At 34.0% G+C, this 24,555-nt stretch overlaps 2 protein-coding genes across 2 annotated transcripts; both read right to left on the reverse strand.

Annotated features, from left to right (window-relative positions):
• Positions 1 to 1,581: 1,581 nt before the first annotated feature.
• LOC109162830 (heavy metal-associated isoprenylated plant protein 7-like) lies at positions 1,582 to 19,276 on the reverse strand. The gene is made up of 6 exons (XM_019311529.1): positions 19,125 to 19,276; positions 18,817 to 19,021; positions 18,480 to 18,694; positions 18,300 to 18,387; positions 17,226 to 17,714; positions 1,582 to 1,592 (listed from the first exon to the last, which is right to left on the reverse strand). Exons 1-5 carry the CDS (start codon positions 19,131 to 19,133, stop codon positions 17,254 to 17,256), a joined length of 978 nt encoding a protein of 325 aa, XP_019167074.1. The 5' UTR covers positions 19,134 to 19,276; the 3' UTR covers positions 1,582 to 1,592; positions 17,226 to 17,253.
• Positions 4,561 to 7,956, reverse strand: LOC109162831 (peptidyl-prolyl cis-trans isomerase CYP21-1). Its single transcript, XM_019311530.1, has 7 exons — positions 7,644 to 7,956; positions 6,594 to 6,672; positions 6,098 to 6,145; positions 5,965 to 5,988; positions 5,682 to 5,864; positions 5,522 to 5,597; positions 4,561 to 5,008 (listed from the first exon to the last, which is right to left on the reverse strand). Exons 1-7 carry the CDS (start codon positions 7,767 to 7,769, stop codon positions 4,831 to 4,833), a joined length of 714 nt encoding a protein of 237 aa, XP_019167075.1. The 5' UTR covers positions 7,770 to 7,956; the 3' UTR covers positions 4,561 to 4,830.
• Positions 19,277 to 24,555: the final 5,279 nt, after the last annotated feature.

Below are 24,555 nucleotides of genomic sequence, written 5' to 3' on the forward strand. Positions count from 1 at the left end.
AAGATGTCGATCTATGGATTAAAACATGCTTCTAGACAATGGTACTTGAAATTGTCATTTGGTTTTGTAGAGATCACTGTTGATCGGTGTATCCACATAAAGGTTTAATAGAAACAAGTTTGTAATCCTAGTATTACATGTTGACGACATTCTTCTTGCTGCTAATAATAAAAAGGATGTTGCGTGATGTTAAGGAATATCTTTCTAAGAACTTTGAAATGAAGGATATGGGTGAGACTTCATATGTGATTGGAATAAGAAATATTCTGTGATAGATCACATGGGATTTTAGGTTTATCCTAGAAGACTCACATTAACAAAGTTTTAGAAAGATATAAACTGGAAAACTGCAAAAGAGGGTCCTGTGATACTTACAAGGCACTAAGGACCACATGCTCAACTATAAAAGGAACGAATAACCTGGAGGTTATAGGTTATTCGGATTCAGACTATGCCGGATGTTTGGATACCAGAAAACCCACATTCGAATATATTTTTTCCACTTGCTCATGGAGCAATATCTTGGATGAGTGTGAAGGAGCCTGTCATTGCTACTTCCACTATAAAGGCAAAATTTGTAGCATGCTTTGAGGCTACAATTCAATAATCATGGCTGCGTAATTTCATTTATGGTTTGGGCATTGTCGACACTATAGCCAAACCATTGAGGATTCATTATGATAATACAGCAGCTATGTTCTTCTCAAAGAACGACAGATATACTAGTGGTGCCAAGCACATGAATTTGAAATTTCTGTCTGTTAAGGAGAAGGTACAAAATCAAAAGAGTATCAATAGTGCATATTGGCACCGATCTTATGATCACGGATCCGTTGACTAAGGGATTGGCGCCCACGACCTTCATTGGCCATGTTGGAAGGATGGGCATACTGGTAAAGTCCTTGTATAACGGTTAACTCTGCCATACATGTATGGATTTATGTTTGATAGCACATCAGGTTGATGATACTCTTAGATATCTATTCAGGTTTTGATTTTGTTATGGTTGATGTTGATCACTTATTTATGCATAATTCAGAAGTGATAACAATGGTCTTGTTTAAGACATAAGGAATAAGGTACTTTCGGATTTTACCTTATTATTATGGTTCGAATTCTTATTAACTGTGATACATGGAAGGGAGCGGGACGCTATGTCAGGCCTGTAACCGCCATGATTCGGTTAATAAAGTTCGATAAGGTGGTGACTTTTACATTTTCATATTAAGTGAGCTCAAATTAAGGATTGAAAATTGTAAAGTCACGCATATATGAATCAAGTGGGAGATTGTTAGAAATAATTTATTCCTAACGTTGATTCATATAATTAAGGTGTCATGCTTATATGAATCAGTGGGAGACTGTTAGAAATAATTATTTCATAACAAGGATTTATATAATAAAGGTTGTAATTCCATAAGGTACTCATGTTGATGATTAGTGATGTGTAAAGGCGGAATTACTGGGTGAAATTCCCTCCCTCTCATTCTGTTAAAATTTAAGTTTATAAGGGTTAAAAGATGTATAATGGATAAGGTTATGGGTCTCACAATCCTAAAGGGATTTCTATTCCTAAAGGAGGTTCCCCATTCCTCTTGAAAGAGGGTTTCTCATCACATCTATAAATACCCAGGAAAACTCTAGGGATCTTAACGGTTTCAAATCTCTAAGTTTTCTAGTCTCCGTATCATCAGGAGGTGAATAAGGTATACGGATCAGAGAGGTGAAGCATTATATTCTTGATTCATTCAATTTAGAGATTACATCTTCAATGGAACCAAGTAAGTCATATCTTTCCTATTTAATTAAAAGTCCATGATCATGAACATTGTTTAGTTGATTGATTTGATTTACATGCGATCATTGTTAATTGTGCTTCCGCATTTAAGTTATAGCGCATAAAGGATTATTTAACAATGCACCCCCCTAGTCTCAGGCCATCTCCATGGCCAGGGAGATAGCCCAAGACGAAGTCGCCCCTTTGTCTTCGCCGGAGACAAAGAAGAAGACTTCTTCTTCGTCTCTGGCAAAGACGAAACAGTTTTTTTTTTTTTTTTTTTTCAATAAGCTATATTTGTATAATATCGCCTATGTTTGCATTAATAATACCATTTTATATAAATTATAAAGATCTAATATTACACTTAACAAGTGAATATTCCTTTTGAGTATATTGCATAATTAATCACAGCCTTCTTGAATTGGTTTACATCAGCATATAGTGTACTCACTTCAAGCTCACTTGACTCAACATTGATATTATAAGAAAGGTTGTTGAATCTGGTTGTTGCCTTATTGAACTACTCAAATGATACTTCTAAATTTTCATTTTTTTCGATTAATAACTCAGAAGGTCTTCAGAGTCGTAATACTCACTTGCATTTTTTCATGCTCATCCCTACCTACATCTTCATATTCAACCTCTACCCTTCCCCTTCTAGCCCTTCATTTTCCTCATCATCATTAGTTGTAGTACTATGGCACTCAACATCAACAAAGACATCTTCACCCCCTTTCAAATCATCCTCAACCACAAATTCATCATCTTCACCATCATTGTAATGGCCACCACCCCCTTAAAATCATCACCAATTAACTAATCTATACCACTTCTTTCTCTATCTTCATCACCCTCTTTTTCAAATTGAACTTGTTCACTAGCTATCTTGATTGAGCCTTCACAATATTTAATGCAAGTGCAAGTACAGGTTCTGGTAACGCAAAATCTAGAACTAGCTCAGTATCTATTCCATGCTCAACAAGTATGCCAACTTTACCCCAATTACGACCCAAGTCAACAAGCTGAAGTATACTACTATCATTATTTAACACGATAGATTTTTCATACGCTCATGGGGTAATTTAAATGAAAGAGATTGTATTTTATCATACCGGTTCTCTTTAATAAATTTCAATAGGTGGGGATCGGATATGATAAATAATCAGAGTTAATTAAACCTTTTCCACTTCACTATTTATGTATTTCATAATAGTATGTTGGACGAAACTGTCGCCATGGTGTATTCTTATTTATACTATGGAATGCATTCTACAAACAACATGGAAAAAGAGATGTTAAAATGTATAGTAGAAAAAAGAGATGTTAAACAACATGGAATGCATTCCAAGTGTAAATAAAACAACATTTTAATTGCACACCTCACAAAAGAAGTTAGTTACCTAACATTTAAAATGCATTCATAAATTTAAATCATAATTACAACACAATGTGGTAGCAAAAATGTTGCAAGTACACTGTATACTATTCTTCAAAAGTCTCAATCGTAATTAAATACAATGCCCTAATATTTTTTTTTTTTACCAATTTGTAAAATGCACTACAACAAAGTAAAATGCATTCAAGAAGACCACACCAACCCAATTTGTCTCCATTATTGACTCCATAATGGGTGACCTATATCACAAAGCTATCCAAAAGTGACATCATTCGGAAAAATCTACTGTCATCATATCAAATATACAAATACCCATATATCTACTAACAAATGTATAATACCCATATATCAATAGGTCTACTACAATATGTCAGTATGCTAATAACTATCAAAACAATATATTCCATTAAAACACTATACTTTGAGGTTTGCGAACAAGAAAGCTTCAGTCAAGAAAAAGGTATAGATTTATTACATCTCTACAACAAACTTTCGTCTACTATATCACAAAGCTATCTAAAAGTGACATTACTCGAAGAAATCTACTGCCATCATATCATATCAAATATACAAAAACCCAGATCTCTACTAACAAATGTGCAATACCTATATCTCAATAGGTCTACTACAGTATCCCAACAACTATCAAAACACTATATTCCGTTAAAACACTATACTTTGAGGTTTGCGAACAAGAAAACTTCAATCAAGAAAAATGTATAGATTTATTACCTCTCTACAACAAACTTTGGACTGCTACAAGCCTACAACTCCTCATTGTTTGTGAAAGAATGTCTTTGGTCTGCTACAATAAGCTTATGTTTGCTAGTAACAAGCTCATTTTCCACTCCCAACAACAAGAACGTCCAGCTTGTTATCATGATACAATGGTCGTCCTCAGCTTATACTCAACTTGGAAAGAAATTTATGAAATTAGGAATTTAGGGTTTGCAATTGTAGAACCCCATGAAAATTAGAGAGGAGAGAGTTAGGGTTTGCAATTGCAGAAGTCCATGGAAATTAGAGAGGAGAGAAGAGACACAACTACACAAGTGATTCATGATTTGGGAATTTAGGTTAGGGTTAAGATTTTTGAATTTTGTTTCATGTATTTTTATAGGTGGCTCATTATTTTATTCAGGTCAAAAATAGATCAATGGTCATGTAACCAAGAGTTAACTGGTTAACAAGTTCATTTGTTTAATGACAACATTTTAAAATTCATGAGACTAATTATTATTATTATTTTTTTTATTTACCCAAAGTTTAGGGTCTATTTGACTCTATTCCCTTTTTTGATATTATATCTAAAAAAATGTCACTGGAAATTTTAATTAGCCAAAATATAACACATAATGTGCACACAAATCAGTAACTTGAAAATAAAATTAAACTAGTGATTTATCATATTCTGCTGTTAATATCAAACTGTTCTCTGCTCTCAAACGAAAACATCAGTCATTCAAGTGGAATTTGAACATATCAATCCATTAAACAGAAATATACACACAATTAGTGAATAGAATTAAAAAACAATAATGGCTTCCCAAATTGATGGTTAAAGAGTCCAATACTAGACTTCATAATTAGCTTACTACTAAAGAGATGGCATCACATTCCCAAAGTGAAGCCAATCTCCGCTGGTGTATAATACTTACGTCGTTGAACTCCGATTATCCTCATCCCATTGGCTCTTAGGTATCTCTCCAGAATCAGCGATGATTACCTTCTTCCTAGGTTTTCCGCTGTAGGTTCCTGCCCCGCCCTCAACCGCATATACAGTGTCCATGCCTTCGATAACTTTCCCAAAGACAACATGCTCCCCATCCAACCTGGACAATGTCAATATAGTATCATATATGTATTGACCCATACACCCATACATAAGTTTTGGACACTTATAGTCCTTCTCATGACCTTTCCTATTTTTAGTAAGGGCATTTTTGTCTTTTCATATTTTTCTTTTGTTAATTTTCCGGTTTCAACCAGAAATCAGAGGTTACTTAAAGTCCTAAAACAATTAAACCTGTTGAAACAAGAAAAAATAACAAAAGAAAAATCTGAAAAGACAGAAATGCCCTTACTAAAAATAGGAAAAGTCATAAGGACTAAAATTGTCCAAAACATAATAATCTGCGATGTTAAATGGCAAAAATGATAGTCTGGGGCTAAATTTGGAATTGCCACCAAAGACAAAGGACATCTGGTGGAATTAACTCTATCTAAATATCCTAAAATCTTTTAAGGTTCCAGAGACTAATACGTTTTAGCCAAATGGTTATTCCCAAGTTACATTCCAATACCAATGTTAGCTTGCAATACTGCAATCACATCCAGAACCTTACCAGCTTGCCTTGACAGTTGTTATGAAAAACTGGCAGCCATTGGAATCACGTCCAAAGTTCACCATGGAAACGACACCTGTCAAGAATAAACTTCAAGAATTTAGTTTTTTGTCTTATAGACATAAAGAGAGGAGATTAGCAAATAGTGGTGGATAATGACCTGGGTGGGAATGCCTAATCTTGAGATTTTCATCAGGAAAGCTACCACCATATATGGAATCATTTCCCCTTCCATCACGATATGCAATATCTCCACCTTGAATCATGAACCCAGGTATTATGCGATGAAATGGTGTTCCTTTGTAATGAAGTGTAATACCATTAGCAGTCTTCCCCATCTCCCCTGATTGAAATAAGACAAACGGATCAGATTGGTATTAGTCTTTACAACTGAAAAGTTGAAAACTTTGAAAGATTTGAATTCATGGCAATCCAAGAAATACCTGTGCACAAAGCTCTGAAATTCTCTGCATAAAAGAAAGCGTAAGGTGTTATACAACTATACAAGAAACATATAACTAGAAAAACCAAGAAACTAACTACACTGAACAAAAAGGGTACTGCCTGAAGACATACCCGTTGTTTTTGGCACAACTTTGCCATATAATCCAATAACAATTCTTCCTGCAAGACATGAAAAAGTTCAAGGACATAATTCGATAATCCACTACCACTTACTTTTGTATAGAGAATGATTAGCCATTATTAGCAATGACTAATGATCCTTGGCATCTTGCATAACAGTTAACTAAAACACAGCTTATGAGCAACCAAAATATGTAAAAGGGGTAGACTTGAAGAGCTTGAATCGAAACAAGAACAATTAAGCACATCTTCCAACTTTACAAGGTAAGTACAAGAGAACAAACAAAAATGCAACACAAAAGTCCAAAGGCCTTGTGGTCGGGTAGCATAACTATGACCCCTCAAATGAGAGGTCTCAGGTTCGAACCCCAGTGTGGGGGCTTCGACTCTTTGTGCTTCAGTAGGTTGAGAAAGTATGTATGAACAGATACTACATTGTAATAGAGTCAATAGTATTCAAAAAAAAAAAAAAAAAAAAAGTCCATACCTACACGCTGCTTATCTATATCAACATCCAAAAATACTCTATGGGTGACTTCAAACACCTCCTCCACCTTTTCTTCCTCCTAGACAAATAAGAAATTTTGAAATATTGTGAAACACTGGGTTGAGGGAAAATATCACAAGTTGAAGAAATATTATTTTTTCTGAAAAGAATCAAAATACATCAAAGACTTAGTAATTCCTTAATGTAAAATATTTGTCAATAAATGAACATTGAACTTTACATATGTTTCAGATCACGAGAAAGTGTGACATAATTAGTCATCAATTCATCATTTCTTTATAGACCTTTACACATGATCAACTTAAAAATACAAAACATTAGAAAAATAAGACCATACAAGAACTTTTAGCATTGTTTCTGCATAATAAACTATCTACTTAAGACTCCTCCCAATCTATTTTCAAAACGAGTATCCTGCATTATATACGAAACTGAATGTCCTCAATAGCTAAATTATGTAGCATATAACTTGAAATGTTCAAAGACATAACTACCGAAAACCTACCAGTAGAATCCTTTTGTCTACTAAATGATTATTTAATCACTACTCTAGCTAAAGAGTAGCATGCTTAATTGCTCCTTAAGTTTCTCCATACACTAGTTCTTGGCTATTATCATAAGCTTCTAACCAAACAAGTGCAGAAATGACTACCTACACCTAAGTACTGCAGATTGTGGAGGAAAAAACTAAGCAATAACCTCCATAGGCTCATACCCAACTGTCAGTGGACACTGAACATTCTAAATTTACAGTTCTGGGCAACTAATAATTGAATAAAACTTCAAATTTTTAATCAGAAACAACTTAAAGATTTCAACTTTTTCAATTAACGGTTGTGGTCAAGAGCACAGAGCAGATGATAGACCCAATGTCTTTGTGTATAAATTGATTCGCAAATGTAGTCATAAAATTGGGATGAAAGTTGCAAAATTTAACAACTTGGAGAAAATCCCTTCAAATATAATCCAATCAAGCATAGCCCAGTGACAAAAAAAAAAATCAGATCCCAGGAAAAAAAACAATCGAACCTGGTGAAATGAGGAGGAAGCGAAATATATGAGAACCAAAGCGAGGAGGAAGATGAGAAGGTAGCGTGGGCGCAGTAGAGCTGAGATCCCTCGACCCATCTCTTGGTTTCTTCTCTCAACCAGCATACATCAATTTCTCCCACTCAGTTGGGTCATCAATTAGCTCAAAGAATAAAAATGACAATGAAAATGAAAACACATAATATAATGAGAACAGCGGAGAAGTGTCAGAGCAGTATCAGAGCATGAACATTTTCTTCTCCCCATCCATGGAATACTGTTCCAATCTGTCGCTTCGATTGGGTTGCTACTTGCTACCTTGTCCATACGATTTCGCGTTGGCGATGAATGCGGTGGATCAGTGGTGGGCCATTAGATTTTTTCTTTTTTTTTTTTTGAAGGAATTGAAAAGATCTGCACTTGTTTGAAAGGCCCAAGAACAAAGTTTGTTGATTCAGCCCATCATGCAGGAAAAAGAGGAAATGACAAATTATGGCAAAGAGAAAATTTCAATTTTGGTCATACGACTATAGGTAATTTCAGCATATAATTTTTAAAAGTGTTAATTTAGTACTTTAACTATGTATTTTTATCAATTTTGGTCACTCCGACGAAATTACCCGCCAAATTTCGCCAGAAATTTTAATAGTTAAAATAATGAGGATATTTTGGTCATTTCACACCTCTTTTCTTTTTCTTCGGCGAATCCATTTTTCGGCGAGAACCAGTGTTAATTTATTTTTACAGATGCGACTTCGGCGTCTTCGATACTCTCATCGTTCACTCTCGATGTCAGCTCCCAAGTAGGGTCGTCCATGCCGTTGAAGATGATGCGGGACCCTGAATCACAACCTCGAGATACGGCTGATCAAGGCCCAAAACTAGTCCGAGGATGGGGCACCATAGCGAAGATCATGACCGAGCCAAGCTCTTCGTTCAGGTACTGCGAGATCAAGCTCCCCTCTAGTGTGAAGAAGTTGATCGATGTTCGGTGTTGGGCCACTATCGGACAGGCGCCGAACCCTGAGCACGCTTCGAAGAAACTGTACAAGGATGAAGCGACGGCGGCAGCTTCAACCCTGGTTCTCGCTGAAAAATGGTGGAAAAGATGGATTCACCGAAGAAGAAGAAAAGATGTGTGAAATGACCAAAATACCCTCATTATTTTAACTATTAAAATTTTCCGGCAAAATTTGTCCGGCAATTTGGACGGAGTGACCACAATTGACAAAAATTGCATAGTTAAGGTACTAAATTGACACTTTTGAAAGTCAGGTGCTGAAATTAACAAAGCCCCTATAGTCATATGACCAAAATTGAAATTTTCCCTTATGGCAAATTATGTTGTGGACTCGGGTCTAAAACGAAGTCATTTTGCTTCAAAACAATACCGTTTGAGGTTTTTATTTTTATTTTTATTTTTATTGTTTCCTTTCTTGCTGTTAACTTACCATTTGTCTTCGAAATTTGTTCTTCTATATTCATAATTTTTGAACTCTATATTCACAATTTGAGAACTGAATATTCACAATTTTAGATCTCAATATACAAAATTACAGAACTCAATATTTACAATTGCAGAACTCTATATTCATAATTTTTGAACTCTATATTCACAATTTTAGAACTCTATATTCACAATTTTAGAACTCTATATATTCACAAATTTAGAAATGAATATTCACAATTTTAGATCTCAATATTCACAATTGCATAACTCTATATTCATAAAAAATAAAAATAAAAAATCATTGGCTGATGAGGAAACGGTGCCACTAACGACACCGCTATTCCAGACGCGCAAAGCTGTGTCGTTTTGGACCTAGGTCCACCTTGCAAGGTGGACGCGAGTCCATGGCATAACAATTGACAAATTATATTGTGCACCCGAGATCCACCAAACATTATACAGCAAATAATGATCCACACAGTGCTATATTGACCATAATGAAAAGTACATTTTTAATATACTAAAAATACATGATTTGTATATTGAATGTACATTATACAAAATATTATACTTTTAGTATTCAAATAATGTACTTTTCATAAATACAATGTAAAAATGAACATTTATCTCAACGGCAGTGTGGGAGCAACCTCTCAAAGTGAGGGAGGCTCCTTGTGCGCAATGGGCACCGGTCTAGCCTTTGTGATTAATGTCCAGTTGAGTCATCATGATTTACATCCTCCCAAATGCTCTGTCGGGCCGGGGTGTGGGGGGCCCTTAGGGTTGGGGCAAATTATTGTATGGACCATGGTCCACACAATGTTATGTGGACCATAATAAAAACTACATTTTTAATATACTAAATGTACATTATTTTTGTACTGAATGTACATTATACAATATAATGTACACTCAGAACAAAAATAATGTATATCCTCTGTATACAATATACATTATTTTTGTACTGAATATACATTATTTTTGAACTGAATGTACATTATTTTATAATAGACAAATATGGTCCACACAACTTGTGTGGTTCATGGTCCACACAATAATGATTGTAGGGTTGAGGTTCAGCCTTTTAGAAGAATGTAAAAATGAACATTTATCTATAATCTACATTGATAAGGTTGTAAGGGAAAGAGATTCGACTTGGAGTCATCCTTAGCTACTTTGCGGGGCTACCATTGTTTTTTTTTTTTTTTTTTCTTAATAAAAAAAAGGAAATTTAAAGAGGAAATAAGAAAAAGAAAATATATGGACTTGGTGTTAGTTGGAGAAACCACCCCCCCTCCCCCAAAAAAAAAAAAAAAAAAACCAAAAAACAAAAAAACAAAAAACAAGGAGTGATTGTTGAAGAATAAGGGAAATAATTAATAAGGAGAAAAAACATACTTGATAAGGCCTTGGTTAGACAACTCACTAGGTCATGTTGTGTTGGCGCTAGTTACTCATTAGGTTGTGACTTTGGCTTTGGGTGTTATACTAAATGGTATTTAAGGATGTCTTGATCTTGGTGCTTCTGGTATCCACTTTCCAAACACTTGTATCCTAGTTCATAGGATTGGAAGCAAGGGGTTAGACCATCTCCAACCAACAAGCTAAAACATCAAAATGAAAAAATAAAAAATAGCGCTGAACTCCTTCAATTGGCACGGCCATGCGGGAAAAAAATGGCGTGAAATGAACAATACAACACTAAATATGAACATATTCATGAATACAATTAATTCGTGAACTGAACAAGAAATAATCTTTGTTCACAAATAATACAATAATTATGCATACAATACATATATACATACATACTGATACTGATTATTACCTGACAGTAGATCTGATGGTCAGTTACGGGTACTCTCCTTTCAAGGGTTACGACCCGACCATGTCTATCAGTCTCCCAACCTCCCAGGTCATTCGATCTCTCTGTTAAGCAAGCCCGCAGGTCGCTTAGAGACTGGTGGGAAGACAGACCCCGTTAGGTCGGTCTGAGCTAATGAGAACAGGCGTGATTTTGTCTCGTCACAAATATCATGACACGTGCCTAGAAGCCCTTCGGCCCCGACCTAGGCCTGTGCATGAGCACCTCGTGCTCTCTATGCCAAGGGCTTGAGGCTTATCCCATTTCCCCTCCTATAAATACCGCATTTATTGCTTGGAGGGGGACTTTTTCACCTACTTCGCTACTAGTACTATATGTCCAAAGATTATCCACCCATTGTCAGAGGATCTCGAGCTCAAGTACTTAAACCAACAAGAAGACTATGTATAGAATCCAAGACCGGAACTAACCTAGGACTGTACAGTACCGTAGAGTACCCCTCCGTACATATTGTATCACATACATACATACGTACACACACACACATATAGGCTTAACCTGCTTGTTCATTAACATTTCATAAACATTATTAAACGAACACAAACGAGTTTGTTTACGAACTCTTAACAAATGAGTTTATAACTGTCCAAACTCTGTTAATTTATGAACCGAACTCTAAAATTTGTTCATTTATATTCATTTACCTTCATAAACAAACATAAATGAATGCTTAATAAACATAAACACGAGTAGTTTATGAAAAACTCTGTGTTCTCTAACCCCTAAATATGAAATTTGAGAATTAAAAGTGTCATTAATAAAAATTGTGAAAATAAAATGGAAAAAATTCAATGTTCTACATGACAATAATATATTTAATGAGTTAATACCCAAAATCGTCCTCGACTATAGTGGTTTTTCTCAATTTCGTCCTAAACGACTTTGGTGACCTAATATCGTCCCAGACTTTTGTGTTTCGCTCAATTTAGTCCTCCATTTGTTATTTCGTCAAATTGGTGTTAAATAAAGGGACAATTCAGTAATGTCAATATTGATCTCTCTTTACTTTCAACTTGTGAAGTGTGAAATTCCTCTTTCTTGTACGAATTACACCCAGAATTACTCTCGGACCTGCAAATCAAATTTTATATTCGCAGTTTTAGGAGTAATTCTGGGAGTAATTCGTAAAAAAAAAAAAAAAGGGATTTCGCAGTTCACATGTCTTTGAGTAAAGAGATGCCATTATTAAAATTACTGAATTGTCTATTTATTTAACACCAAATGGACAGAATAACAAATGAGGGACTAAATTGAGCAAAAACACAAAAGTCTGGACTAAATTGAGCGAAACACAAAAGTCTGGGACAATATTAGGTCACCAAAGTCGTTTAGGACGAAATTAAAAAAAAACCACTATAGTCGAGGACGATTTTGGGTATTAACTCTATATTTAATATAATCCTTCGTAGCCCTCCTAGAAGCTTCACGAAGGAGAAAGAAACCCGCGAAGTCGGTTATAATAATTGACATTGACCACCACAGAAATTCAAGTGAATGACAATTAAGAGGACAGGTGTCATGTAGATATGTTAAATATCTTATATTCTTATACTCGTAGTTCGAAACGATACTACTTTTATTCTAGAATGTTTTACAATTTTCACAATGGGAAAATGACATTTTTGTTCTCTTCAATTATAATTGGGAAAATGGCACTTTTTATCCCTGAGTTATATACTTATAGCACTTTTCTCCCTTCAATTATTTAGGTAAGCATATTAGCCCCCTCAATTATTCTAAAAGTGGTACTTTTTTTCCCTAATATATTAAATTGACATTTATACCCTTAAAGTAAACATTTTATTTACTTTACTACTCCAACAAATTATTGCGTATACGTAGAGATGACCACGGTTCGGTTTGAATTGAATCGGATACTAAAGCAATCGAATTAATAGTTTACGGTTATAATTCAGATCTAGAACCCAATATTTAAATGTCGATTTATTAAAATTATGTATCAAAAAAATTGAATCTTGAACCGTGAACCGGCGGTTCCGGATCTGATTCGCGATTTTGAACCGTCTTTATTTTAAAATTTTATTTTTTATTTTAAAATAGTCTAAATTCAACAATAAATGTATTTTATTTTTTCAGTTCGGAACATGAACCGTCCGTTCCAGTTCACGATTTTAATAAACTCTAAATATCAAATTTCGATTCTAAATTGTAATCGGAATATTTCGGTTTGGTTGCTATAGTGTTTGTTTAGTTTGAACCAAATTATGGTCATAATTTGTTGGAGAAAAAAATAAATTAAATATTTAGTTTAAGGGTAAATATGTCCATTTAACATTTTAGGGGGAATCAATAATTTAGGGGGAAAAAATGCTATAAGTATATAACTCAGAGGGAAAAAGTGCCATTTTCCCATTATAATTTTATATTACTTTTTTCCTAAGTTATTTATATATCTACATTTGTTCTTTCATCTATTTTAAAAGTGGCGATTTTTCTCCTTTAATATTAAATGAGCATTTTTACTCTTAAAATAATTATTTTATTTATTTTTTTCTCTCTAACAATTATTACTTATATGTAAGGATGATCATAGTTCGATTTGAACCGAACTGGATAGTATAGCAACCGAACTGAAATAGTAAGAACGGTTCTTGTTACAATTCAGAATTGAAAAAAAAAATTGTTGAATTTAAACTATTTTAAAATAGAAAATATAATTTATAAAAATAAATAAATAAATAAATAAATAAATTTTGAACCGGCAGTTCAAACCGAAACTGAAATCAGAATAAATTTGAATCGAAATTGAATAGATTTATCATTTACAAATGATGTTTATAAATCTATTCGGTTCCTGTACACATTTATTATGATTCCAGTTTCGATTTGAACTTCGATTCAAAATATATTTATTTAGTTTTGTAAATTTTATTTTTATTTTTAAAATAATCTAAATTCAACAATTATTTTATTTTATTTTCGGTTTTGACTCATAATAAGCTAGAACCATCCTACTATTTCTGTTTGGCTGCTATAGTGTTTGGTTTGGTTCAAATCGAATTATAGTCATCCCTACATATAAACAATAATTTGTTGGAGAATAAAAATAAATGAAATAATTATTTTAATGATAAAAATGTCAATTTAACATCAAATAGAGAAAAGCTTGTCACTTTTAAAATAATTGAGAAAACAAATGTGAATACATAAATAACTCAGAAAAAAGTGTAATTTTTCATTTTCCCAATCGTTTAGATAGAAATTTGTTGGCACTCGATACAAGGTCACTACCTTATAATATGGTTAATATTACTAAAAAGAAAAGGTTGTCGGAATAAAAATAGTGACAAAAACTTATGTGAGACCGTCTCACCGTGAAATAGGTCGGGTCGGGTCAATATGAAAATGTAATACTTATAGCACAAATGACATACTTATATGCTTAAATGTAATACTATCAGGAATAAACTTTTTGTTACTTTATAAGGGTAAATTTAATACTTTTACATTTCAATTTAAAATTATTATATTTTCCCTTATAAGTAAGGGGCACTTACCAACATTACTTATTATGGAAAATGCAATACTTTTTGATGAAAATAATACTTTTACATCAAAATGTAAAAATATTACATTTTTCCTCAAAAGTATTACATTTTCCTTATAACAAAATTTTTATTCCTGATTAGTATTACGTTTGATCATATAAGTATGACATTTGCGGATATAAAGTATAACATTTGCATATCGATTCGACCCGCCCCACGAATAAGGATCTGTGAGACGATCTCACACAAGTGTGACCCAAAAATAATATATTATTGCTCTCACCATAGAATTTAACAAATTGCAACCATCCACCCAGTTGAAGACTTTAAAAGTATTCTATTACTCTTTCATCTTAATTAATACAAAATGGTGCACCTAGGATGCCAATTATGTCGATTCACTTGATTCCAGACCAATTTGTTCGAACCATTAAGGTATCGGGAATATCGCTCTGAGTTAATATTTTTTATCGATCTAATTGTTTTTGTCTTAATTCGAAAATCACAGGTTATCAGACTTTACCATAAGATTTATTTATAATTTTTTATATTTTAAAATTAATATTTTCAATTTTCAATTTTAATGAATTAACACATTTACATTAACATATATACATTTAAAACATTATTTCACCGATGTAAATCTCTAATTTCAAATCTCAACTCAAAAATCTAATGTAACTATTATATACATTTGTATCAATTATATAAATAAAATTTTTATATTAAAATTTTAAACTATAAAAAATAATTTGTTGATGTTTATAATAAAATAATTATAAAAAAGTTTTTATTTTTCATTATTATTGTTCATAAATAATAATTTATTAAAATTATATTTAACAATTTATCGTACAAACTCTAAATATTTTGTTCTAAACATGAAACAAAAAGTAACATTGAGCGGTTAGGACAACAGGCCAAGTGGCCAACTCACTAATTTTTAGACTAGCCGTTTGAATCATTAGGTTAATAAGTTTTAGCAAGGGAAATTCTATTCACACCCCCCTTTTTACTATTTGCACCACCTACATAATAGGTCAAACTACTTTATAGGTGGTGCTAACTAAAAATGCTATTTACACCCCATCATTTAATGTGGTCAAAAGATTAATATTTATTTTATATATTTTTTTACAATCAAATTATTAATTAAAAAAATAAAAAAAAAAAGTCCCATCACCTTCTCCGGTGAGAAGGTAGGGACTGCCTTCTCACCTGAGAAGGCGACCCAGGCACTCCTTCTCCGGTTATTATTAAAAAAAAAAAAAAAAAAACTCGTTAACGAGTCACCTTCTCCGGTGAGAAGGAGTGCCTTCTCACCGGAGAAGGCAACTGGGCTGCTTTCTCCGGTGAGAAGGCAGCCCAGTGGGTCGCCTTCTCAGGGTGAGAAGGCGACCCAGGTAGAAACTACCTGGGTTGCCTTCTCCGGTGAGAAGGCGACCCACAGTGGGTTGCCTTCTCGCCGGAGAAGGCGACCCACTGGGTTGCCTTCTCGCCGGAGAAGGCAGCCCAGTTGCCTTCTCCGGTGAGAAGGCAGTCCCTGCCTTCTCACCGGAGAAGGTGACAGGACTTCTTCTTCTTTCTCTTTTTTTTTTTTTTTTTTTTTTAATGTATTAATTAATTAAATTTTAAATTATCAAAGTATTAATTACAAGTTTGACAAGGTGGTGCAAATAGCATTTTGACCACCCATTAGGCTATTTGCACCACCTATGTATTTATTATAAATTTTTAACTTTTTATATTTTCAATGTACTTTTTACCCTATTTTAGTCAAAGGGGGTGCAAATAGCAACACCCTTTAGCAATTCTTATACCATAGACTATGGTTTATATTCCATTGTGTACTCTATTCTAAAAATGACGTGTTTACGATTAACACCTTTTGTAGTTACAATTAATAATTTTTGTATCTATAAATAAATACTCGTGACTCAGACCTTTTAGTTCAAAAGGGAGAAGGGTGTGCGGGCAAGGAGTGCCCGTTATCCTCTGCCGCCTTCTGTTCTGTTTTAGATTTGAAGAAGAAACACGACGCACCTTAAGCACAAAAACCACGCATCTTAAAAAAGAAAACCACACACCTTAAGTTTCAACAACTACTCACATTAAGCACACAACTCAGCGTGAGTTGTGTACTTAAAGTGCATCAGCCTAAAGCTTTAGGTGCACGTAGTTTGTGTTCTTAAGATACTTTATTTTTAAGATACTTTATTTTTGTTCTTAAGGTGCGTGATTTATGTATTTAAGGTGCGCCATTTTAATGCTTAAAGTGCGTCAACCGCACAGGAAACTATCCCCATACCCGCACCCGAACCTTTCCTATATATATCAATGTGCCATAGTATAATCTTCCAATTGCCCTTGAAATCATAAAAAGTAAAAAGAAAATGGGCAAGTTGCAAGTATGGAAGTGGAGAAGATGCAAAACTGGAGGTGCATAATCTAGTATATGGCATAGTACCAAAGTACTATAAGACATTACTTCTCTGGCTATTTCTAGTATGGAACAAGCATCATAGGCAAAGGAAGGACAAAAGGTGATAATAAAAACTCACAAAAAATTCTACAGTTTCTGGTTGCAGACATTACATAAACTACTAAATGAGGCCCCAGACAAGGGCCACATGCAGAGCACAACCAGTCAAAGGAAGAAGAGATGGCCCCCACAGTTTTTGTCCATGGAGGGACCCCTCCCCCCCCCCCCCCCCACCCACTACCCCCCACCATGTGACTAACATACCCTCTCATGTTCCATTCAATTTACATAACTGAACATGCATTAGGGTTCTCATCACTGAACATCTGTGGCATCTGTGGGTACCCATAGCCATACCCACCATCTTGTGCACCAAACCTTTGATGGTGATATTGAGCTTGTATAGGGGGGTAGTAGTAGTAGAGTTCATGTTTTTTCATTTCCAGTTTTGGGTCTTCGGGCAATTCAACACCCCCCTCGCCTTCCTTCTTCTCCCCGCCACCACTTTCGCCGCCTTCCTTCTTCTCCCCGCCGCCATCACCATCCTTCCCTTCCTCCGCTTTCTTCTCCTCCTCCGCCTTCTTCTCCCCCTCCCCTGCACCCTCCTCCTTCTTCGGCTCCACCTTCACCACCACCGCCCGTTTCCCTGTCTTCTTCGCTACATAGTCCACTAGGTTCTGCGGATCAAACACCCCTTTCACCGTGACTTCTGAGCCCTTAAAGTCGGGTTCCACATTCTCCACGCCTACACGCATAAACTCAACTCTGTTAATGAAGACCAACAAGGCAACAACAACAAACAAACTTCCCTAAACCCAATCCCAATGGATTGATTTCCAGATTCCTATGACTAATTTGGGTTTGAATTCTCTGCTAGATCCCAATCAAGAGAACTCAACAGAACACCCAAGAAAGAATATACTATTCTAGTAATCTAGTCAATGTTCAGATAGTGAAAGGTTGAGGATATAGAATATCACAAGAATAATTACTGATTTTTTTAATCAAAAGGAATCATTCTTTCTTGCAAAGTATCAGCACTGGAGTTTGAACTGGATCTTAATCGATGCATATCTTATTCTAGTTAAAGATGGATCAGAGAAAATTATTACTCTGTCATAATTCATAATTTTTTTTTAAAAAAAATAAAGAAATCTTTCTTTCTTGAAATATATGCAGGTGAAAAAGTGCAATTATTATTAAATTACCAGCAGACATAATCAAAATACAATAACAAATGAAAGAGACCTGCAAATTGATAAAGACCTCAAAATAAAGCCAATTTTCATTAATTACAAAAAGGCAGAAAAAAAGAGAGAAAAGAAATCACCTTTCATTCTCAAAATCCTCCTTTTGATTGCTTCAGCACAAGCCTCACAATGCATGTGAGCTTTCAAAACCACTGTAATCACCTGAGGCTACAACCAAAATTGTTTTGTTTATATATATATATATAAATTATTATAAAATAATGTTAAAAAAAAAAATCATAAAAATCCAATGAACCAACCTCCTCTTTTTTCTCCTCCGGTTTAGCAACTTCCTCCGGCGCCGGCTTCGGGGGCTCCTCCTCCGGCGCCGGCGCCGGCGCCGGGATGGGTGATAGGAGCTCCACTTGACGGTGGCTCTTCTTCTGCACCCTCTCTAACACCTTCACTGGATCTGCCTTTTCCCCTTTCACCACAACCATGTGGGTCTTACAATCAGTCACCACATCTTCAACTCCTATAATTAAAATTAAAAAAAAAAAAAAAAAAAAAAAAAAAAAAAAAAAAAAAAAAACAGAAAAGATCTCTTCATTCTCTTGTGGTTTTGCTATAAATCTAAATTAATTTAACAAAGACTACCATCAAAGTCTTTAAGGCTCCGGCGAACTTTCCGAGCGCAGCCTTCGCAATGCATGAAAACTCTCAACACAATCTCTTGCGGCGGCGGAGGCGGCGGCGCGTCTTTGGATTCCTCCGCCGGCTTTGCCTCTCCCTCGGCCTTCTTCTCACCTCCATCGGCGGCGCTAGGTGGGTCCTCCTTCTTTTCAGCCGGTTTCTTCTCCTCCTACACACCAAAACAAACAAAAAAATTCAAAATTAAAAAATAAAAATGTAACGAAAACTTAGAAGAAGAAAGAAATGATAGAAACCATTCTTCAATCTTTTACCTCTCCCATTGGTATCTCTCTCTGCAGAAGCTAGAGTGGTGATAAGCTCAGGCTTTTCTCTCAACAGTTCAGTCACTGCTTCTCTCTCTCTCTCTCTCTCTCTCTCTTCACTTTCTCTCTCTAGAGTATATGGGTAAATGATGGCCATCAGATCTGGAGGCATCGATTTTATTATAATCGTTGGACATTCGGATTTCGGAAATGAAATTAAATTTCAAAAGATAATTTCACGTATGTCCCTTAGATTTCTAATAATATCAATTTGGTCCTCTGTTATTTTTTTTATTCAAACTTCATTTCCTTCCATTTAAATATCACTTTAAAACAGTTTAACCCATCATATAATTTTTAAAAAATTAAAAAAATTAAAAAAATTGCGCACGTTTAGTTCACTTCAACAGTTCAACGTTGTATCAATGTATTGAAATAAATTAATAAATAATTATTATTTTTTTCAAATTAGAACCTATCAAGTAGAAAACACTGTTTTTGAAAAAAAAAATCATATTTTATTGAAAGTAATTGAATTTGATTTTTTTTTGTTAAATTCTCTAACAAAAAATAATTTTTTGAAAAATTAGATGCAGAAAATGAAAAATGTCCTAAAATTCTCATTCTGTATCTTTTATATGGAGTAATAAATGTGTAACGGTTTTACACAAAATTTATCCTAAATAAAACAATATGCAAATGCAAATAGAGGTAGAATTGAAATATTAGTTTTAGTAATATTACAAGTATTTCAATAACAAATTTTTTTCTTCATAGTTACGAGAAAATGTCACAATTATTATTCAAATGTGTGTATTTGATAAACGCCGCTTTGTGCTGACAAATTAATGGATCACAACGAGATAAATAATTAAAAAGTCAATAGATCGCTTCTACGGGAAATCAAACTTGTAACATTGTGATTACTGAGACATTTACCTGTCTTGTGATTAATGTGGGGCATTGTAATTTGTTACATATTTTATTGAGGTATATGTGATTGTAACATTGTAGTTATCGAGAAATTTACATATCTTGTGATTAATGTGGGGCATTGTAATTTGTTACATATCTGATATCTCATTGAGGTGTATGTGATTGTAATATTGTAGTTATCGAGACATTTACCAGTCTTGTGATTAATGTGGTGCATTGTATTTGTTACATATTTTATTGAGGTACACACGATTGTAACATTATAGTTATCGAGACATTTACCTGTCTTGTGATTAATGTGGTGGAGCATTGTAATTTGTTACATATCTTATTGATGTACATGTGATTGTAACATTGTAGTCATCGAGACATTTACCTGTCTTGTGATTAATGTAATGCATTGTAATTTGTTACATATCTTATTGAGGTACACGTAATTGTAACATTGTAGTTATCGAGACATTTACCTGTCTTGTGATTAATATGGTGCATTGTAATTTTGTTACATATCTTATTGAGGTACACACAATTGTAATATTGTAGTTATTGAGACATTTACCTGTCATGTGATTAATGTGATGCATTGTAATTTGTTACATATTTGAGATACACGTGATTTGACAATAAAAAAAAATTGTCAAAACAACTTTTAGTAACGAGGCTCTGTTTGGCAAACCTAGCTGAAAAGCTATAAGCTATGAGCTGAAAGCTGAAAAGCTATAAGCTCGGAGCTGAAAACTGAAGAGTTGTTAAGCTAGCTGTTATGATTGAAAGTGTTTGGTAAACATAGCTTTTTGATAAGCTGATAAATGTAAAAAGACTAAAAAGGAATCTTCATAAAATTTAAATTAGTTTGTTTACATATTAAAATTTAACAATTTGTCTTAAAAAAAATTAACATTTTGAAATAAAACTATTAGTATAATCATGATCTAGCATCTCATATGAAGTAGTAATATTGTTGCAAATCTCATAATAATAATAATAATAATAATAAGAGAAAATTACACTTTTGGTCCTATGACTATAGGGGAGGTGGTAATTTCAGTTCGTGACTTTTAAAACTAACAGATTTAGTCCTTTTAGTACCATTTTTTTTACACATTAAGTCTTTCCGGCCAAATCACCGGTGGATTTTGACCGGAAAAACACAATTCCTTATTTTACTAAATATTTGGGGGGTAAAATGGTCAATTCAGATTCTACTTTCTTCTTCCTTCTTCTTCCTTCTCTTTCCTACTTCTTCGTTCTTCTTCTTCCTTCTTGATGAACATACAGCACCGGACTGGTACCAGCACCATCACCGGCCTCTCTCGATATCGTCCACCGATTGCTACTGACTTGCATCCCTTTCAATGTAAAATGTTCAAAATTTTGGTCTTTATGTTTATTTAATGCTCAATTTTACTCCATCTAATCATCTATTAAATTGAATAGTTTTGGTTTATTTGTTTTTGGTGAAAAGCTGACTTCTTTGCATAGTTGCTCTTTACTTCATTCTTTTTTGTAGAATGTTTTGAGGGAAGAAATCTGTTTGTTGGTTCTGTTATGTGGACTAGTGTAAGTAGGGTAATTAGATCAAGGGGTTGTTATGGTGCAAATAGAGCTAAAGGGGTCCACGTTTTCAGATTCTTAGCATCAATGGGGGTTCCAGGTCTGCAAGCCCTCCCAGGGGAGCTATCATGCCGTTTTTTCCGTAGATGTTCTTCAACAGAGCAGTCAAGCTCAACCAAAATCCTTGCGAAAGCCATCTTCCTCCTCTTCTTCCTGCTCTATTTTCTCTTCCGATACATGCAAATCGAAGCCACCATTACATCCCGTATACTATGTAGCCACGCATTCAGCCCCCCCCCCCCTGAAAACGTAGTAATTGGTTTTCTTGGTGCGGTTTCTGTCGGCCGGCCCATCCTCCATAATCTCCGATCGCCGTTCTTCAACCCGTCCTCTGCTCTTCAACCCGTCCGCTACAACTCTCTACAAGAAGGAAGAAGAAGAACGAAGAAGTAGGAAGGAGAAGGAAGAAGAAAGTAGAATCTGAATTGACCATTTTACCCCCCAAATATTTAATAAATTAAGGGATTGTGTTTTTCCGGCCAAAATTCACCGGTGATTTTGCCGGAAGGACTTAATGTGTAAAAAAAAGCGTACTAAAAGGACTAAATTTGTTAGTTTTAAAAGTCACGAACTGAAATTACCACCTCCTCTATAGTCATAGGACCAAAAATGTAATTTTCTCTAATAATAATAATAATAATAATAATAATAATAGTAATAATAATAATAATATTTGCAGTAAAAGTTGCGGATAAAGGAAAAGAGAAAAAGGTTTTAATTGAGAAGGATAAATTATGTCATTTCTTTAAAATAATAAGGATAAAGATGAAAAAAAAGTTAGGAAGCTAGGAGCTTATTTGGTGAACATTACCAAACAGAACTTATAGCTTATTAGGAGCTTAAAATAAGCTATAAGCTCCTAAATAAGCTCTACCAAACAAAGCCTGAAAGTAACCTTATCGTTTTTCTTAATCTAAAAATGTTATATTTTCAAATAACTATGCGAATTATTGAATTACAAAAAACTTATATAATGCTTATCTTATTTTCTTATAAAATTTACTGTTTAAAAAGTCAAATTAATGTTTTTGTTCATTTATCTTTAAAATGAAATTCATCATAAATTCTAAATTTAACATTCTGTATTCATAGCGTGTTTTATTAAATAGTTATATTCTTTTATTAAATAGTTATATAAATGCATTTATTAACACACAAGTTATTAATGTAAAAATATCAAATTATAAACAATTTAGTCAAATACCAATTAGGCATATCAAATGAAGAATCATGCTAAATTTTGATCCATTTTCATCTTTTACTTTTTTACCCCTTGACTTAAGAATACTTTCCACCAGTAAAAATAATTTGACTATTCAACTTTTAATTTAGTTGATCATTTTAATTTAGTAATATTAAGGAGAAATGTTAGACTCAAAAATGTATTTTTAAAAATAATCATTTTTCTTAAATGACATAGAGAGTGCTCATATATGTATCATGTATTATTGTATGAAGTTTAGGGACCACGATATATATGCTATAAAAATAATGAATTTTAAAAATTTTAAAATTAGGATGTTGATTTCGTGTAACTAAGAACATCTCCATCAATAAATTTTTATTGGTTTTTGGAACATGAAAAAATTGAGCAATTGATTTTTGTTTAAGGGGAGCATGGTTTTTTGCCAATTTTGTTTTTCTTGCAAAAGCATGTTTTTTGCCAGAGAAGAAAAAAAGTCGAACGCGTTTGGAGCGCACTGTGCTGTTGGTTTTTAGCTTTGTACCGTTGCTTTCTTTCTTCTTTTTTTTTTTTTTTTTTTTTTTTTTTTAAATTGTCAAATTCTTTATTTTTTTTCCTTTTCTTTTTCTCTCTCTCTCCTAGATGACTTCCTAAAATGTTGTGCAAAAACTAAGGGCAACCAAAACAATGCATTTTTTCTTGATTTTAAGAATAATAAATATTTGAGCAATTACTTTTTAACTTATGCGGGACTTGGTTTTTAGCAATATTTTTCTCTTGCAAAAACTATGTTGGAGAGAAGAAAACAAAAAGTGAAGTGCGCGTTTGTAGCGCACTCATGCACTCCAGCGGCGTGTCAGGCGGCCACTCTGACTTTTAACCGTTGAATCTTTTTTTTTTTTTTAAACTTATCAGAAACGTTTTTTTGTTTTTCTTTTCTTTTTCTCTTTATTTTTGTCTTTATCCTACATGACAATTTAAAAAATTATGCAAAAACTCTACTAGTATGAATACTCTAAACAATTGGAGATGCTCTAATACATTTTTATCGGAGGGCAAAACAGGTAAAGAACACTTGAAATAATTGAATAAACAAAACAAACAAAAAAAAAAAGAAGAAATTATTGGGGTAGTATGCGTAATATATTCAAACTATAAGGAGCAGATGTGATATTCGCATATAGTATATTCTAGAAGTAAATGTTAAGTGGAGTCAAGTCATCAGAAGGCCGGAATGACGTGGACACAGTGAGGTGGCACGTGATTGCGGCTTTGGGACAGGTGGCGATGTGGCAAAGCCAGCTAGGTTAGTTGTGAAATGGTCACGAGATTGTCGAGTGGATTTGAGGCGGGTCGAGTTATGATAATTTGGGTTCGGTCCGGGTTGGGTTGTGATAATTTGGGCTTGGATTGGGATCCACAAAGTACGATGACAAATTGCCACGTTGGGTGGGCCCTCCGAATCGGCGGATTCAATGATCATTCAATGAAGTGTTGAAACGTTATCCTTTTTTCCTGGTATAAAGATTTTGGTTATTTCAAGCTATTTCGTTGTCATGGCTTTGTTAGGCAAATTATATTATGCACCGCGGTGCATAATCGATTATGCACCGCGCGTCTTTTTTTTAAATGAAAATTAACAGTGTTTATTTCCGTCGTTTCGCACCCTTTTGCAAAAAGTAACTCTGTTATTCAGTGTCATTTTGT

This window comes from Ipomoea nil, unplaced genomic scaffold (genome assembly GCF_001879475.1).
Source record: "Ipomoea nil cultivar Tokyo-kokei standard unplaced genomic scaffold, Asagao_1.1 scaffold2957, whole genome shotgun sequence".
NCBI classification, from domain to species: domain Eukaryota; kingdom Viridiplantae; phylum Streptophyta; class Magnoliopsida; order Solanales; family Convolvulaceae; genus Ipomoea; species Ipomoea nil.

What these genes read in the sequence shown, in the direction of transcription:
- LOC109162831 (XM_019311530.1), bottom strand. Translation starts at nt 7,769, where the DNA reads ATGCTGGTTGAGAGAAGAAACCAAGAGATGGGTCGAGGGATCTCAGCT. An exon ending in TATAGATAAGCAGCGTGTAG is followed by an intron (nt 6,146 to 6,593) that starts GTATGGACTTTT and finishes CATGTCTTGCAG; the next exon opens with GAAGAATTGTTATTGGATTA. An exon ending in AGTTGTGCCAAAAACAACGG is followed by an intron (nt 5,989 to 6,097) that starts GTATGTCTTCAG and finishes TCTTTTATGCAG; the next exon opens with AGAATTTCAGAGCTTTGTGC.
- LOC109162830 (XM_019311529.1), bottom strand. An exon ending in GAGCCTTAAAGACTTTGATG is followed by an intron (nt 18,695 to 18,816) that starts GTAGTCTTTGTT and finishes TTTTAATTATAG; the next exon opens with GAGTTGAAGATGTGGTGACT. An exon ending in GAGGATTTTGAGAATGAAAG is followed by an intron (nt 17,715 to 18,299) that starts GTGATTTCTTTT and finishes TTATGCGTGTAG; the next exon opens with GCGTGGAGAATGTGGAACCC.